We start from the raw sequence: 17259 nt of genomic DNA, 5'->3' as shown, positions 1-17259 counted from the left end.
CTGCCTGGAGCTGAGCGGCTCTTAGTTCTGGCATACAGTGTGACTGCATGATATCCCTGCCAAAGTAGACTGTCCAGCTCAGACAAGGACCACCCTTTAAGTAAGATATACAATTAGTGAAGCCCTGGTAGATCTCACTTCATCCTCACTGACTCTTTAATAAGCTAGCTGTTACCAGGCAACAAATACAACTCCTGCCGGTGAGTTAATATTACTCAGCAGTTAAGCGTTTCCAGGAACTAATAACTAAATTGGCCTGGAACAAAGCCCCACAACTATTGATTCTTAATATCCTGAGAGGGCAGATTCTTCAAAATTAGGTTACAGCCGCCACAGCAGCAGCCACGTTTAAGGTCCAGGAGCAGCAGAGAAATGAAGACAAACTTTAAAGTATCAGAGGGAAAAAAAAGAAAATGTGTGCCTTTTTTGTCCCTGCTTGCACCCTGCACTGGAGGTTGCACGTTGGTGGTCTAGCCATCACTTCATTTGTGTGACAGCTACAGCTTTGAGCCCACCCTATTGTTTTCCCAGCAGCCTTTGGGACAGTAATGAGAGTTTTCTCACAGCATGCAACTCAGAGGGGAGGATGGAGGCAGGTGGAGGAGGAGAGGGAGGCTGCAGTACGCTCACTGCAGCACCATCAACCTCCAAGCTGCCCTTATTGCTTTGTCATCATGACATCACTTCCTGCTGCTGTTGGCCGACGCCCGGGGTTGGTCATGTCTTCTGTGTTCTCACTGTGAGAATGTTTTCGCTGTTGCTCAGGAGCACTTAGTGACCTGGAGTGTTTCCTCTGTGCAGACTGGGTGGAGCACCCCACCAGGAGATGCTGACATGCTCAAAGTATTCCAATTGTATTTGTACATCAACACTCAGTAGCCTCAGGGAGCGTCATTGACAGTGTATCTGATTCCATTAGACAGGAAGTATATGAGGCAGTGTTTTGACTTTTAGTGTCACATGGTGTGAAGTGCTGCCCTTCCATTTCACCACAGATACTTCCTGAGTAAACACCAAATGTGGGCAACTGTAGAGCAAAATCCTCTCTTAACCTACAGCTCTGCTGCTCTGAGTGGACTCTACAAACTAGCCCTGAACTCCAGTGAAAATGTCACTTATATAAACTGGTATTATTAGCACTGGGAGATGCTTTTCGTTGTAGTGTTGTACACTACTATACCAGATTTAAAACTTTGGCAGGAGACTATCAAAAATGCAAATCTTTACACCTCTAAAGAATTATGCATGTTTACATTCCCTGTCTACCACAGAAAAACAGATACTAATCGAAAATGTAGATTTTGGGCACTTGTGTGACATCCATTACACTGTTGCAGTAACTATAAACTATCAGTACAGATTTTATTTTGATGTTTGTCTACATTTAATGGAGGATCCTCTAATTTTTGATGCCTAACCTCATATGCACATTAGCACTAATTGATAGAAACGGCCTTATCTACCCCATATTAATCTGCCATGTCATACTTTGTTTTGATTTTTGGCCATGTCTATCCAGCATCTTTTCTTCCCTTTGCACTATTTCTCAATTTCTGATTAGATTTTGTACATATTTAATTTTAAAAATCATGTTAGGATTTCATTTTGTATTTTCATATTTAATGTTTTATTCCTGTGCATTGAGAGCAAAGCTAACCAGAGTCAAATTCGTGTTTTGCATTAGCAAACTTGGGCGATAAAGCTTATTCTAATTTGGATTTTGAAGTCATGAAAGTTAATTATATTTTCAGTGTAGCTGGGTTGATAATGCTGGTTTGGGTAACAAAGGACAAAAATATCATTATCAACTATGCTTGCGCAACCCCCCCCCTTTTTTTTTTTTTACTGATAAAGCCTCCTCAAATTTGATTTGATTTTTTGATTTATCTTGGACATGAAATAAGAACATACATTCAGCCTTTGGTAAGGGCAATTTCAAAGTTTGAGAAGGGTCAGAAGGAAGCTGGAAGCTTATTTAGTCCTGTCCCCACCTAATTTTCCCATGGTATATGGAATTACCCCCCCCCTATTTTTTGTACTATTTTTTATTGGTTTTTCAAATCAAGTTTAAAAACAACAACAACAGAACAAAATCACCTGCTCAGACATAATGTAGCACAGATCTTTCTCAGTAAAAAGAATGATTAAAAGAACAAGAAGTACAATACATTGAGTAAATACGTATATGCACAGCAGTATAAGTCAGACATCTAATCTGGGTACCTCATAATTCCAACCATCTCTTTGCAATAAGATGGCATCAACAAGTTACAAAAGAGTAGGTCTGAAGGCAGGTAAGTAAAAATATATTAAAGGGCAAAACTGATGCCAAGATCTAACTGGAAATCTGTGCAAAATTGAAAATGATAAAATAGGTCATATATGTACTAAATAAGAATCCCAGACCTTATAAAAACGATCCACAGAAGAGTGAAGCATACGTGTGATATATTCATTAGGAATACACTCCATAATTAAGTTGTTCCATGACTTCTTTGTAGGCACAGTGTCTTTGATCCAGAAAAGTAGAATTTTCTTCCTTGCTGCAATCCCCCTATTTAAAAAAAAAAAAAATGCATTATACCTTAAGCACGTTGGACCAAGCACTAGCTATGTGCATGCACAAGCTATTCAGTCCTTTCACAAAATACTTTGAGTCTTAAAAAAAAGCAAAAACAATCATTGCATTTATTGTAGGAGCAAAGGAAGAGGTTTATAGTTGTGGCATTGCTTTTAGACTCACAGGTAAAGGTTAGGGACTTTTTACATCAGTGCAAAGGATCAGATGAAGTTGTGTCTCTTTTTTTTGTCTCTCTCTCTGTGCTCAATGCTGCAGATGTGCTTGTGCTGCAAAGTTGATCAAATAGCAATTTCAGTTGCGATATCAGGCTGTGTAGTTATGTAACCGCATAAAAGGCTGCAGCTAGTTTTGTATTCATTGATTCTTGAAAGGTTTACAAAAATGTCTGCAGAAAGGCCTCTAAGTTTACAATAGTTCCACAATTGTATTTTGTAGGAGTACCTTTACTTACAAAAAGGAAAAGCAGGAAAATATAAGGCATTTTAACAGAAGTCCTGTAAAAACTAGATGTTTGGTATTTTCTTATGCTACTTAATATTTTTACGTTTTAAGTTGAGAAATACTCAATTCAAAACTGTTATTACTCTCTCTTTTTTCCTTGATAACCACGTATGATGTTTGACAAATTAGGCCTGCATCACCTCAAGGAGTTATATCATCATTTCCCATTGCAATTTCAAACATAGGTGGTGGTGCTGCTACTGGAAATGGACACACGCCCTAAAGGCAGTTATTATAAACATGCAGTCATTACACAGCAGCTTCTTTGATGAACTAGAGCAATACTGTGGTTGTTTTTAATACCCCAGGATATTGTCTTCAAACCTATCATCAGCATTATTGTTGAGTCCTAACTAGTTAGTGTTAGCCAATGATTATATCAGAATCACTGTCAGCTGTCTGTCAGTGTTCTGGAGCCATAATCTTAGTTAAAAGCAGTCATATTTAAATGAAGTTAATCAGATATTTGATGGCTTGATTCAGAGAAGTCTGCTCCACGCTCCTGTCTATTGTCACCTACAGTGACAGTGGAACTGCTAATGGCATTAGAGTTAATCTCTTATTGGCTTCTTTTTCTGCTGTTTATTTCTCTTCTTACTCAGTTGGGTTTCTGTACAAGAATAACTCAGACTTGTTGCTTTGTTGGATATTAAATCAAACTGAAAAATAACTTTGTTTAGAAAAAAAATCAAAAAGAAAAGTGGTTAAACACAAAGGGGGCAACCGAGTCTTTGAACTTCTCCCTGGTGTGCAGCAGTAGTAGGCCGTCTTTGCCCACTAGGGGGGCAGTTCTTTAAGATTGTGACATCATGTGAAAACTATGAATTGAGGCTTGCTAGCTGTAGAAAAGCTGTTACGTTCCCTGCTTAGTTGTTCCATGTTTGCCTCGTTGTCTTCACCTTGATCTCTAAAAACGTAGCTCTCTTTTCTGCTCACAAACTTTCTCCCTGCTGTAGTCACCTCCCTGTTCTCACAATGAATGCCTTGAATGTTGTATGACCTTTTTTGTTCCTGTTACACATTTTTTGTCTTTTTAAGCAGGTTTTATTGTGTGGTTGCAGAGAAATGCCTTCAAAGTCCCCTCCCCCACACTCCCCTCACATTCTAGTTAACCTTTTAGAGATTTTTCCTTGTCTCACCTTACTAACACTAGCTGTGCAGCCTTTACCACCATCTGCATGTCTGTGGGCTTCTCACAAACACACACACTCTCTCACTCACTAACAAAGCGCTTAGCTCACACCAAATGAATCTCCAGAGCTGGTTAACACGTTAAATCATGCATTAACATGGTGCTCGGAGTGCCGTCTCCACCACGGCTGTGTAACAGGAGCAGAGTGGCACTCCTTTTCACAGCTTACAGGGAGGAGAGGAACTCTGAGGGAGCGAGGTCGAGGGTAAAGGAGGGGGAGGATTAAGACGAGGGCAGGGTCGGGTTGTGGTGTCTTTGTGTGGTTGTGGCGGCCTAAACTTGACCCCTAACTCTGTCTGACCAGTGAACAGTCACAGGTTTGACTCGGAGGTCAAACTGCCGTCTGTGGGAATCCATTTCTGTCTGCGGAACCACCCTGGAATGACCGGGTCTGGGTCTATGAACCAAAGAGGACAGAATAAAATGGGATTTGGGATTATCCCCTCTTCATGCACGCACAGACACACACCTAAAGGGCTGGCCATCTTTATCTCGTCTGTCCAGGCAGCTTTGTGTGCTGTTTTAGCTGTTGTAGGCTTGTAGTGTTGTTGATGATGTTTGAATAACAGGGAACAGCTGATAGGTAATGGTTAATTTGGTTTGCTGGATTCCACTGTGGTAGTACTAACTGTCAGGGCTGGGCGATAGTTCATTAGTCTTTATAAAGGATCATGATAATTTTTCTGCATAACTAAACACCTTTACTGCATTTAGATCAATCTGACAGCCTACTGAGCCTCAGAATCATATCCGGCAATTAAGTCTCTAGTTTTTAGCCTGCATGCTTCAGTATCATAGAAATTATTTAAATCTAAAATTACTTTATGTTGATATGCCACTATAATAAGTCTGAAATGTACAGGAAAAATAGTCGCAACTGGTTATAAAACTACTTTATTAAGTCAACAGTTGAATAGTAGCTGTCTGTAATTAAGTGAGTAGTTGGCTGTTTGGCTGAGAGCTAGAGCTTATGGAAAGCCTGACTTCCTCTATGTGGCAGCGGTTTTGCCTCGTATGTGCAGCTGTGCTCTATAACTTAACAGTGTTTAACCAGTGATAATGATGCAGTAAAAGTTCAGAAGTAATACCAGTGATGGTATCAAATCCAGTTTGCCGCCCATTCCTCCTTAGCAGCTTTAGCTCCCTTGAACCTTAATCTTGCCAAAGAACTGACTGAACAGGCAGATGCAATGAAATATGTGAACAACGGTCACTCAATTTCCCTTAAAAAGTCAACGGATTGGCATGGTTCCACATCTGTTATCAAGTGGCTCCATCTTACAAAGCTTTAAGCTGATAGCTTGTGCCTGGTCAGAGAATGACTGGACCAGTCAACTTCATTTGAGAGGAATCCCCCTCCAATTTTTTAAGAGGATGTAAAACATTAACCTTGCAAACAGATGGATATATCAGACTGTCATCAGGGAAATCCATCCTTCAAGAGTTCCGATCCCGACGTTGTGACAAACTGAAAAAGACTCGGACCAATCAGCGTCATCTGAGAAGAACGAGGCAGTAGCACCAGGCGAGGTTTAGGTGTACTGTGAGCAAATAGCAATGGCTACAGCCAGTGTAGCAGTTAATTAGATAGTATAGCAGCAGCTTTATCAGAACCAGGCCTATTTCTTTAGACCTGCTTTGGCACAGCTTTTCAATTGTATAAGGTGGGTTTAGTCTGTACTCTAGCCTATTATTATTACTAATGCTGAGCAATTAGCTTGACTATAGTTGTAGAAAAGCAGCAGTTTTCAAAAATGTGCCACATATTTTTATTAAAGAAAGAGCAAAGAGCCACACAGAAGGCTTCTCTTGGTGGAGGAGACGTTTGCATTTTTTTCTCAGATGGCCTCTGCATAAGTTTTATCCACATTATGCTCCTCTGTTCATACACTATGGCAGCTTAGAGCTGCACATGCACACACTATGTCTTGCTCTGATTGGCTTGTGATGAATTTGACAGACAGAATGTTTGTCCAATCACCTACAAAGAAGGTTTTGAAAAGTTCATACTGTCCCAAATGCTTTGTATGGGAGGTTTGTATGGGATGAATATGAAATATGTCCCATGCCATTGATATGTGAAACAGTCTCTCTGGCATGTCAGGATATCACTGAATAAATTGTAACCTAAAACATCGTCCCCCCACAAATAGAAGGTGCTGGCACCGATCAAGGCTTGTCACTGCTGAATATTTGTCCAACTTATCCTCCAGTGTGGTGCCATTATGTTTATTTTACTGCTTCTGCAACAACACGATTAGTTGCCTTCCATATTTCTTTCATTTGAAGTCACATTTGATCACGTGAGTTTCTGTGAGATTCCATGACTGTAGAATCACCACTGTGAAATAGTTCCTGTAAGGTAGTGGTCCCTTAGTCCGACTGAATCGTCCAGTGTGTTAGTGGAAGAAGGATTATAATGCTAAAAACTAATCTAAACTGTCCTTACACCTGTAATCTTACATGTTCATAAAGCTGGTTAAGATGTCACATTCTTCTAAGCGTATTTATTTCCCAGTTTTATCTAACTTTACCTTCATAAATAGAGTAAAACTATCATGATCATAATTTTTTCACTATCGCCCAGCCTTACTAATGTCTCCAACATAAAGGCAATAACAACCACATCATCACCCATTAAACCTCTATCAGTACGGCTTCATGTGGAGCTATCTGATCCATCTTCTCACTCACGCACTCACTCATAACCCAGCTTCACTTCCAGCAAAAAACAAATAAAACCCAAATCATATCCCTCCCTGTGGGCTCCAGACCGTTTTTAGACCTCTTAGGTAACATTTTCATGCCTTGTTCATCCCCCGTCTCCTCCACCCTCTCACCCACCCTCCTTTTTTTTTTTTTTTTTTTTTTTTTTATACCACATCCACTTCCAGGACAGGAAATTCTTCAAAGGATTCTTTGCAAAAGTAAGTTATTGCTTTGTGTGTCTGAATGTGTCTCTTGATTATGAGTGTTATTATTATTTTTTCTCCTCTCACATAACACTTCACCCTTTGATCACACTGGAAGAAACGCACACAAACACGCAGAAATGTTTGGGGGGGGGGGGGGTCTGTCTGGAGAGAGACAAACATGCTGCATGAGTGTCTGAGCAGGTGGGGCGGTTTAGGCTGGGGTGGGGCACTTTTTTGTGTTTTGTGGTGTGTGTGTGTGTGTTTTGTATTAACAGGCGTGCCTTCTCTCCCTTCAGCTCTTCTTCCATGAATCAAGAATGGAACAATGAACAGTTTGTGTGAATGAACATTTCCTACGTCTGCCCACACAGTTATTTTATTGTTATTCTAACAAATGGGGCTCACATGTGTTGACTGCATCAGCGCACCAGATCTCATACCAACCTTCTTGATTCTTTGATTAAAATGTGGGTACTACTGAGTGACACATCATAACTCTCTGTATCGTGTCTTCTCTTTTTTTCTCTTACCTGGTGCTTTCTCTTTATTCACAGGTGTGCTTTCTGTGTGTATTGACTTGATTTTTATGAATAGGTACCAGGGATTGGTACAAAGGGAAGGCAAGGAGAGACTGGAAATGCCTCTGACTCGTTGCTGTCCCTGTTGTGTTTCCTTTGCAGGCGGGGAAGAAGCAAGTGCGGGCTGTGCTGTGGGTGTCTGCAGACGGTCTACGTGTCGTAGATGACAAAACAAAGGTAATAAGGCCCTTCTGTCCTTGGACCCCTGTGTTTTTAAGTGTCAAAATGACTGATCCACAACTTAATGAAATTGACAATTATGTTATGCATCTTTTATCTTACAACCCTAAGGCACTCTGTAATATGTAAATAAAAACAGAAGGAAATGATTTTCAAACCTATTTAAAACAGCATAAATAACATCAGATGTTGAAACTGAGACATTTTATCATTTCATAAAAATCGTTAGCTTAACTTGAATTTGATGGCAGCAGGGGCAACAACGGGCTTGAAAATAAGTGGTACTAATGACAGCTGGAGGAGTATTCTGCAGCTAATTAAGTTAATTGGCAACAGGTCAGTAACAAGACTGGGTATAAAAAGAGCATTTTGGAGAGACATGGTCTCCAAGAAGGAAAGATGGCCAGAGGTTCACCAATCTGTGAAAAGCTGCATCTAAAAATGTTCCTTCTGAGTGCAATGGACAAACCTGAATGTCAGAATTGGATGCTTATGATCTCTGGCCCCTAGGTGGCACTGCATTAAAAACAGGCATGATTCTGTACTTGAAATCCCTACATGGGCTCAGGAACACTTCCAGAAATCATTGTCTGTCAAAGTGTTAATTTTGTCGACTAAAACTATGACTAAAAATGTTGGTCGACAGCCTTTTTTTCCATGACGAGAACTAGACTAAGACTGACAAGAATAGATCTGTGGTGACTAAAACTGACAAAAAGTAAGTTTAGTTTCCATTAAGATGACTAAAACTAGACTAAAATGTAATGTAGTTTTCATCAGACATTCAAAATCTGTGATATTTCTACACTGTGTCAAAAACAATGCATCTGTATCTATTCTGCCTCTCAGCTGTAGAAAGCAGGGACCCCAGTTTTGGCAGAGTAGAAAGAACACACTACTATGACTTGGTACTAGACTTAGGCAAGAGAATAAATGCTTGGACTAAAAGTAAAGACTAAAATGTGAGGACTTTTTATGGATTAAAACTTGACTAAAATGTTTTTGAGTTTTCGGCGACTAAAATAAGACTAAAACAAAAACAGTTTGAAATGACTCACATGGGACTAAAACTGAAAGACATTTCGTCTTAAGACTAAAATTAAAAATAGCTCCCAAAATTAACACTGGTCTGTCAACACAGATGGCCGTGCCATCCACAAATTCAAGTTAAAGCTGTACCATGCAAAGAAGAAGCCATATGTGAACATGATCTAGAAATGCCTCCATCCTCTCTGAGCCTAAGCTCATTTTAAAATAGACTGAGACTACACGGAAAACTGTTCTGTGGTCAGATGAATCATTTAACCACAGGTGTCGTGTCCTGTGGACTAAAGAGGAGAGGAAGCATCCAGCTTGTTGGTTCAAAAGCCTGCATCCCTGATGGTATGGTAGTGCCTATGGCGTGGGCAGCTTACACATCTGTAAAGGAACTATCGTGTCTGTCAGAGGGCCTTGCATTTTCAGCAAGACAATGCAAATCCACATACTGCATCCATAACAACAGCATGGCTTTACATTAGAAGAGAGCAACATTTGGCACTTCATAAAACAAAGAATCCAGAAAAAAAGACCTAGGACTGTTGAGCAGCTAGAATCCGACATCAGAAAAGAATGGGACGACATTCCTCTCACAAAACTCCACTTTTTTTTTCACTTTACATAGCATCCCAACTTTTTTGGAAATGGGGTTGTATTTTATACTTACATGAGTTTGTCGTTTATCCAAAATAGTTTTGGTTGTGGGGGTTTAAAGGGGAGAGGGTAAGTGTTTTAGCTGAATTCCTTATTGCAGAATAAATTTATGCAATATTTCTTTGCTCTCAAAAAAAAAAAGATTTTTCCCCGTAATATAATGCATTCAACTTTCATTTCTGCCTCAGTTTAGGCTGCATAAATATCTCTACCTAACAGAAAACAGTTTCATAACAATGTAGTTATTTTAGCAATATGATAAACATAGTAAACTCTGAATTTAGTGACACATGTATGACAGGTGTGTTGTATACAGTGATTAATCAGTCTTACTGCACAGTGTGATATTAACTAAGCTTCTGATGAGTAACAGGTTGTTTCTTCATGCCAAATACATTTTAGGTTCAAAATGTGTAATATCTGAATTATTTTTTGAGTTAAGCAAAGATAAAAATTCTTTTCCCCTTAGGATGAGGGGAGTCCAACACAAGGGTTAACAAAGGCTTAGAAAACACACTGATTAAGAAGAAGGTGATGCGTAAGGAAGTACAGGCGCTGTTATTAAATGCAGAAACTGCCGGTCTCTATAAAAATGTCTGCTTTACCTCTGTGGACTACTGACCTCTAAAAGGCTCTGTTCTGAAATATGTAGTCGCTGCACCTGCACTGTTAGACATGACTCACAGTGAATGCAACACTGACACCTGCTGGATATCAGTGGTACCCCACTATCCTTCCTACATGTCTTGAAAGAGAAATTTAGAGCCAGGTGGAAAGACATCAAACTCTCCGATATGAATAATCCTCTGGCTGTTGCTGTGTTGGCTCAAAAAATCAGGGAGGACTTAGAGATACTGTTCAAAATCCTTTGATCCAAGCTCAACAAACCTGGATGACAATAAAAGGACAACATAAACTAGATGATTAAATACAAATAAGGCAATGAAGAGCCACTGATCCTCACTAAACGGATCATGGATTTGAACCATGGATCACTAAAGCAATTGGAATATCCTTAACATAAACAGAAAAAGGTCAATTTAAAACTATCTTTATTTTAAGCAGTGATTAAAGAATATTGCTTTTGACCTAAATATTCACCATTACATTTTAGAGCAGGCGTTCATGGTTGCTTCAGTAAAATGCAGTCTGTTTCAAAATGTAAACCCTGTTTTGTTAAAATGCCATGAGCCTTTTACAATACAGTTTTTACATAAAGATCAATTTCCCTAAATGCACAAAAGTTAGGGTGTCAGAACAGATGCGAGACAGGAGGAGGGAGCAGGACAAGGCATTTGACCCAACCATAACCTTAAAACAAACTCTTAAAGCTGACCAGAGCCAGGCCAAGAAGGTGGTTATTTTCCAGAGGCAGGCACTGCCTGATCCAGCATCTGTGGATTTATACTAAAAATTGTATCAAATTAGGCCTCCTCCTGGGTCTATCAGGAGCCCAGCCATTTCTGTGGGCAGGCTAGCCTTCAGGTGTGCAGTCTTATGAAATTTTAACCAAGTTCTGAGGCTCCCTTTGGATCAAAATTGGATACCAGCACAAGGCACTGATAAAGACTTGTTTCGCATATTGATCTCTGCTTATTAAAAAAAACCGAATAACTCGGAGAATCTGTGTTTTTGTTTGTTTTGTTTGTTTATTGACATGATCTGTGTTTTTATGTTATTGAGTGGAAAAAGGAGAATGGTCCAGGCACTGTATTTCTACTTAATCTAGGGTCTAATAATAATCTTCTTCAAGTAAGAGAGCAATGATTTGATCAGAGAGCAGGGACAGATGTAAAACACTACTTGTTGAGCTGGTAGCACTTTACACAAATTTGAGTACTCTTAAAGCCTTCGCAGTGATGTATCATGAAATCATTTTGCCCATGTTTTGAAGTGACTTGAAGTGTCACTTCACCCTGATAGTAGATTTTAAATTAATGAGCTAAAATGATTTTTGCAGGACCTGATCCTGGACCAGACAATAGAGAAGGTGTCATTCTGCGCTCCGGATCGAAACTTTGAGAGGGCGTTCTCTTACATCTGCAGGGATGGAACAACGCGACGCTGGATCTGCCATTGTTTTATGGCCATTAAAGACTCAGTAAGTACTTATTCTAACCTGATCAACCAACTTAATGTCCTTCTAAATGTTTATCCATATTCTTAATGAACATCAAAATGCTAGTATCTGCTCCACTTTGGTGTGCAAATTTTTTAGAAGTAGGAGGTTAAGACAATGCATTATCACGGATTAATGATGCATTTTTTAGCAGTCAGATACCGAGTGGCTGCACTTAAGTGTTTGTCCATACTCTGCATTAATATGTCTTTAGTGGTGACCTAAATATCAGAACTCTCTAGCCCAACTCTTATTCAAACAACAGCCCATCATGTCTGCACCTTTCTTCTTACTGTGGCTTTGTATCTCTGCATGCAATGTGCAATGAAGCTGCTGCTGATAAGAATGAACAAGGGAAAATTAGCCACAGGCTGAGAAGCAAGTGCTGCCTATTTAACAGCTTTTACCCCTCATGTTGTCATAAACATGCTTTTAAAGGACATGGTGATATTTAGCAGATAAATCTAATGGTTAGATTGAAATGACAGATCAGTTCAGGCCACAAGTTACAAAGGAGTAGTGATGTGCTGTTTGAGGCTTGTTTTAAAGGCTGGCTCTGTTTTAGTGGTAGTTTCCTTTTTTGTTGTTTTAGAGGCATAAAAAAGCAAAATGGTACCCAATGAAGAGCTGTTGGGAGCCAAAAGATCGGCACTTATTACTTTAGTGAGCCAATGTCCAGTTTTGTAAAAAGAGCCACAATTCCCCTCATTTCTAGCGAGGCTGGGTGGACATAAATAAAGACATGCTTTTGTTTTCTAAAGGAATACCACTTGGTTTTGAATGCCCAAAACAGATATAAATCCCTGTTAAGATATTGTCTAAACCTGGCCTGGATTGAGTTTTCCTTTTTCAAAGCCTATTATCTTAATCAGTATTTTATCATCTGTTATTTTATTGATTTTGTTGCAATGGATTATCTTATACCCAACTTATAAAAGTCTGTGTTGTTTCTTGTGTTTTTAAACTGCTTTTTATAGCTTCAATAGTCTTTATATTGATTTTTGTACCATGGATAAATGATTTTGAAACAATGTTTTATTATTTCCTTCATTTTTTTGTTTAGTTGTTTCATCAAACCTTTATATTTCCTTATTAGCATGTTTACAGTCAGCCTTGCATCATTTTTATACATTTTATGTGGTTATATGTTAAAAGCTTTCTTGCAAATTTTTGATGTTTTTTCCCATCTGATAAGAGGTTTAAACATGAGGCATTTGAAGGTTTTCCAAAAAGCTTGGCAATGTTTTTTTCTTTACAGTGGTTTTGTTGGTGTTGCTCTTTTGTTTTAAGATAGAATTACACAATAATTTTAAATTTCGGATACCTTTTCTGACAGGCTTTCATGCCTTATTTATACTAGCAATATCATCAATTTCTGTAAATCAGTCCTAGGCTGAAAGTGTTGTGTGTTTGATTTTATTTTTCTAAGATCATGTTAAAGGAGCTCTTCATTCTCTGTGTCATCGGTTTCAGGGAGAACGTCTTAGTCACGCCGTTGGTTGTGCATTCGCCGCCTGTCTGGAGCGGAAACAGAAACGAGAGAAGGAGTGTGGGGTCACGGCAACCTTTGACGCCAACAGAACCACTTTCACCCGTGAGGGCTCGTTTCGTGTCACAACAGCAACGGAGGCAGCGGAGCGGGAAGAGGTCATGAGGCAGCTGCAGGACGCTAAAAAAGGTTGGTGGTCCCGTCTTAAAAATGTTGCTGCTTCTTTGTTGTTGTAGTTGCTTCAACATTTCGTTTTTCTGACGGCAGAGACAGATGCTGCAGGGAACTCGGCCTCCAGCGTGACAAACTCCTCAGCACACCAGACAGGAGGCTCACCGTCACCCTCATCCTCGCCCCCTCTCCCTGTGGCCACGTTGGGACCCCAGGCGATACCACGCAGACATGCACCAGCTGATGTTATCGCTAGGCAGGGCTCCTTCAGAGGCTTCCCGGCTCTCAGTCAGAAGACTTCTCCTTTCAAACGACAGCTGTCACTGCGCATGAACGAGCTGCCCTCCACCATGCAGCGCAAGTCTGACTTCCCCATCAAGAACGCAGGTGAGTTTGGGTCCTGACCGACCGTTTGTGTCTGGACACCTTTGTTTTTACTACAAGGCCTGACGGTTGCCTCCAGGCACAACTGACTGTGTCACTTTGAGAAGGAGAAATCAGAAAAAGTTTTGTTGAGTTTAAAGGTCATTTTAAATGTGAAACAAGTATAATAGGATTAAACTCCCAGAGATATAATCTGTTTTTTTTCTTTGTGTCTCTCTGGTGTTTTAGTCCCTGAGGTAGAAGGAGAGAGTGACAGCATCAGCTCACTGTGCACTCAGATCACCACAGCTTTCAGTGGACCCCCAGAAGACCCCTTCTCCTCTGCACCCATGCCCAAACCAGCGTCGTCTCCACAGTCTCCTGTGGCACCAGGTAATACCGGGAAAACATTTTTTGCTCTTTTACCCTAAAACTTCAAATGAAGATCATCCCAAATTAAGACTTGGGTCCTTTAACTAGCCTGGTGTTGCTGCATGTTTTGACAAGAAATCAAGTCTAAATTAGAGACTCATTTGTATTAAATGTTTCAGATGGTACTGTAAAACATCTTACCTACAAGACCGCTTGTAATTTACCTCTGATCTAGTCCACATGTAGGCGTATGCTCTTGAAAACACAGTTTTTATGCCTCTGTTCATAAATTATCCCATCCACATACTCTTGGTTTTCCAAAAAAACATCTTCAGCCACAAGTTAGCTGTGGGGTTTGTCTTTAGAGTGTGGTATGAGGCTGCAGCGAGCTCTGTGGTGCATTCAGACATCTCTGTTCATCCACTGAGCGTGTAAGCACGTCTGAAGTCCAGTTAGCATCATTAATGCATGCATCAATTTAGCTGCACCCGCTGTTGCCATCTAAAGGTGCAGTGTGTAAAATTTGGGGATATTTGCATCTAACGGTCAGTTTTAGATCGCAGTGTTCACTGGTGGGAATTGTGGCGACCAATTCAATTTAAAGAATTGTTTTTTTTTTTATTTGGTCCCTTTTGTAGTACTTTAAAAATATGCAAGATGCAAAAGTCCAAGATGGCCAAGCCTATGGAATGGACCCTCCCTATGTGTGAACAATAAGCTTATTCTCAGTTAATTAAAATAGTACAAAATTGTATGTTTAGGTGGTTAAACACTAACTTAGAGAGGCCTATTTAAACTATATTTTATTGAATTTTTCCCAGGTTTGCTCTGCTGAATTCTACTAAGCTAAATATTACACACTTCACCTTTAAACAGAGGTGAAAACGTCACACATCAGTGACATAAAACAGAGCAGAATTCAACCAACAGTGCGACACTGCAAGCCCAGTTTTCCAGAAATTGCGTTTTCAGTGACCTAAACACTGTTTGCATTTCTACGAAAGGTTAAAATACACAGAAAAACCTTGGTGTCTAATCATACCTGACTACATGTAGATGAGGCCTCAGTCTGATTGGTCCTTTTTGGCATTACGTGCATAATTAAGGGTTTAGAATAAAAATGCTGAAGTCAAAGATTATTTGGGACCCGATTTTTAAAACTACAGTTTAAGCTTAGATGAAATATTTTACCTCTACAGTATTAACTGTCTTAAGACTTTAAATAAGCTCTGTGTTAGACTTTTATATTCAAACGATGAGCTTTATTTATAACCTATTTAACAAGACTTCAAAGTGCTTTTCAGAAGATGCGAGAAATAAAAGGAAAGTTGATTCAACACAAAAAGACTAAAATACACACATTTAAAAACTGCTAAAATATAAACAAAGATATGACTTAAAAACTTTCCTGTAAAGAAAAGAAAAGTGAAACTCATTTAAATTTGCAGCTAGTGACCTAAACGTTTAACAGATCTGTTTTTAACTCTTTGTTTAGTGAGAAATAAAAAAAACTTGCGATCTTGCCCTGAAATGACACTGAGTAGTTTTTGTCAGTGCAGAGTTTCCCACCACTTAGTAACACTCAGACAGACTTCCCAGTTATATTCATAGCGACCTAGGATCATTTTTAGCCTTTCTTATTTTTTTAGTTTGTAAATAATCGTCATTTTGTTTGAAACTAAAGAGAGATTTAAAGAGAAGGAAGTCCACTGGTTCATCCCTCCAACAAATGCACTAATAAAGTTCTGATATCTCATGGTAAAACATAGTCTTCTCCTGCCTTTGTTTCAATATTTCTGCAGCTTCTTGCTGCCAGTGCTTTTCTGTACATGTAGTTTAAGAAATTATTGTGATGTCTGTCATCATCAAGCCTCCACACATGCGGGTAATCTGATGTGGAAACAGAATATTCAGTGAAATGATTAAAATACAGATTATTTTACTGGAGTGTCTTTAATGTACTGCTGATGAGCTAAAAAGCAAAAACAGACCACAAACAAAGCTAAGGAGTGAGGTGAGCAGAGACGCTGTGAGAGGAGAAATGCAGGCGTGTTTGTGTAGACAGGAGGATTATGAGCATGGGAGGGGAATTAAACTAAAGGTTATGATACACACCAGAGAGATAGCAGAGTTAGTACAGATTCAACAGCAGTTAGGACATGCCTCATGTAAACAGTCGGCTTAGGTTTAAGTCTGACCCATGGCTACCCTCCTACATGTCATTCCCAAAAAGAAAACTGAAAGAAGTATATAGATACAAACCTAATACTAGGATACAAAATTCATAGTAAAGAGATAACCCCCCTCTCCTGCCCAGGTACAGCTCAATTATGTGGGAGATACATTCATGCCAAACAAGTCTTCCACAAAAGACAAGAAACCACAACTCTGCAGCAGATGTCTGCCAAAATGTTTCCATTGCCAACTTTCCTGGCCAACAATGTTATTCAGTGCTCACAGATTTGGCAGAATTTTCTGGTCATTAAGCTGTGTGGGAAACGATTAGACTTCCTGTGGTGATTGTGTTGCTTGAATTTTTGAAAGGCTGTTGGCAAACAAGTGCCTGCTCCCATTTTCCCATTTGTAGTATTTATTTAGTAAATGTGATTAACATTATATTGAGCCTGCTGATTAACTGCACGGTAACGTTGTGCATGTCTAACTAAACATCTGGTCATGTCTCCTGACACACGGTCCTGCTCGTACTAGCTTCTGTCTCTTGTTTGCTGTAGTGAATGGCACAGCCCCAGCCTTCTCTGTCACTGCTGCTGCGTCTGCTGCTGCTGTAACCTCTAACCCCCCAGTTCTGCCCCCCGCTCTGCCTGCTCGAGAAACTAACCCCTGGGCTAAGACCCCAGGAGGGGCTCCTGCCTCAGCACAGCCAGGTAAGCTCTCCTGAGAGGCATGATTGTCAGGTTTGCATGGCACAGGATGTACTGAGTGGGTCCTGTTGATATGGAAACGACGTTTTTACAGGAACATGATAATGACAAGAATAATGATTTTATTTTTTAGCGCTTTTCAAAAACAAGTGAGAAAATACTTCACTGTTAAAAGGAGAATTCATGCAAATAAATACAGAAACATTCAAATAAAAGAACAAATA

The 17259-nt window shown here is 39.7% G+C and overlaps 1 protein-coding gene across 5 annotated transcripts in view; it reads left to right on the top strand.

The window, feature by feature from the left end:
* The window catches only part of numb (NUMB endocytic adaptor protein), a 100927-nt gene that overhangs the window by 77556 nt on the left and 6112 nt on the right, over positions 1 to 17259 (top strand). For 2 of the 5 annotated variants that reach the window (XM_041811870.1, XM_041811871.1), the window contains exons 4-10: positions 7169 to 7201; positions 7870 to 7944; positions 11600 to 11740; positions 13232 to 13436; positions 13515 to 13805; positions 14031 to 14174; positions 16886 to 17038. In XM_041811870.1, the coding sequence (XP_041667804.1) occupies positions 7169 to 7201; positions 7870 to 7944; positions 11600 to 11740; positions 13232 to 13436; positions 13515 to 13805; positions 14031 to 14174; positions 16886 to 17038 (1042 nt within the window). The remainder of the gene's footprint in view (positions 1 to 7168; positions 7202 to 7869; positions 7945 to 11599; positions 11741 to 13231; positions 13437 to 13514; positions 13806 to 14030; positions 14175 to 16885; positions 17039 to 17259) is intronic. The other 3 variants (XM_041811872.1, XM_041811873.1, XM_041811874.1) reach the window with 3 other exon arrangements.

This window comes from Cheilinus undulatus, linkage group 18, assembly GCF_018320785.1.
Source record: "Cheilinus undulatus linkage group 18, ASM1832078v1, whole genome shotgun sequence".
Classification (NCBI taxonomy): domain Eukaryota; kingdom Metazoa; phylum Chordata; class Actinopteri; order Labriformes; family Labridae; genus Cheilinus; species Cheilinus undulatus.
This window is presented reverse-complemented; position numbering and strand designations above follow the sequence as displayed.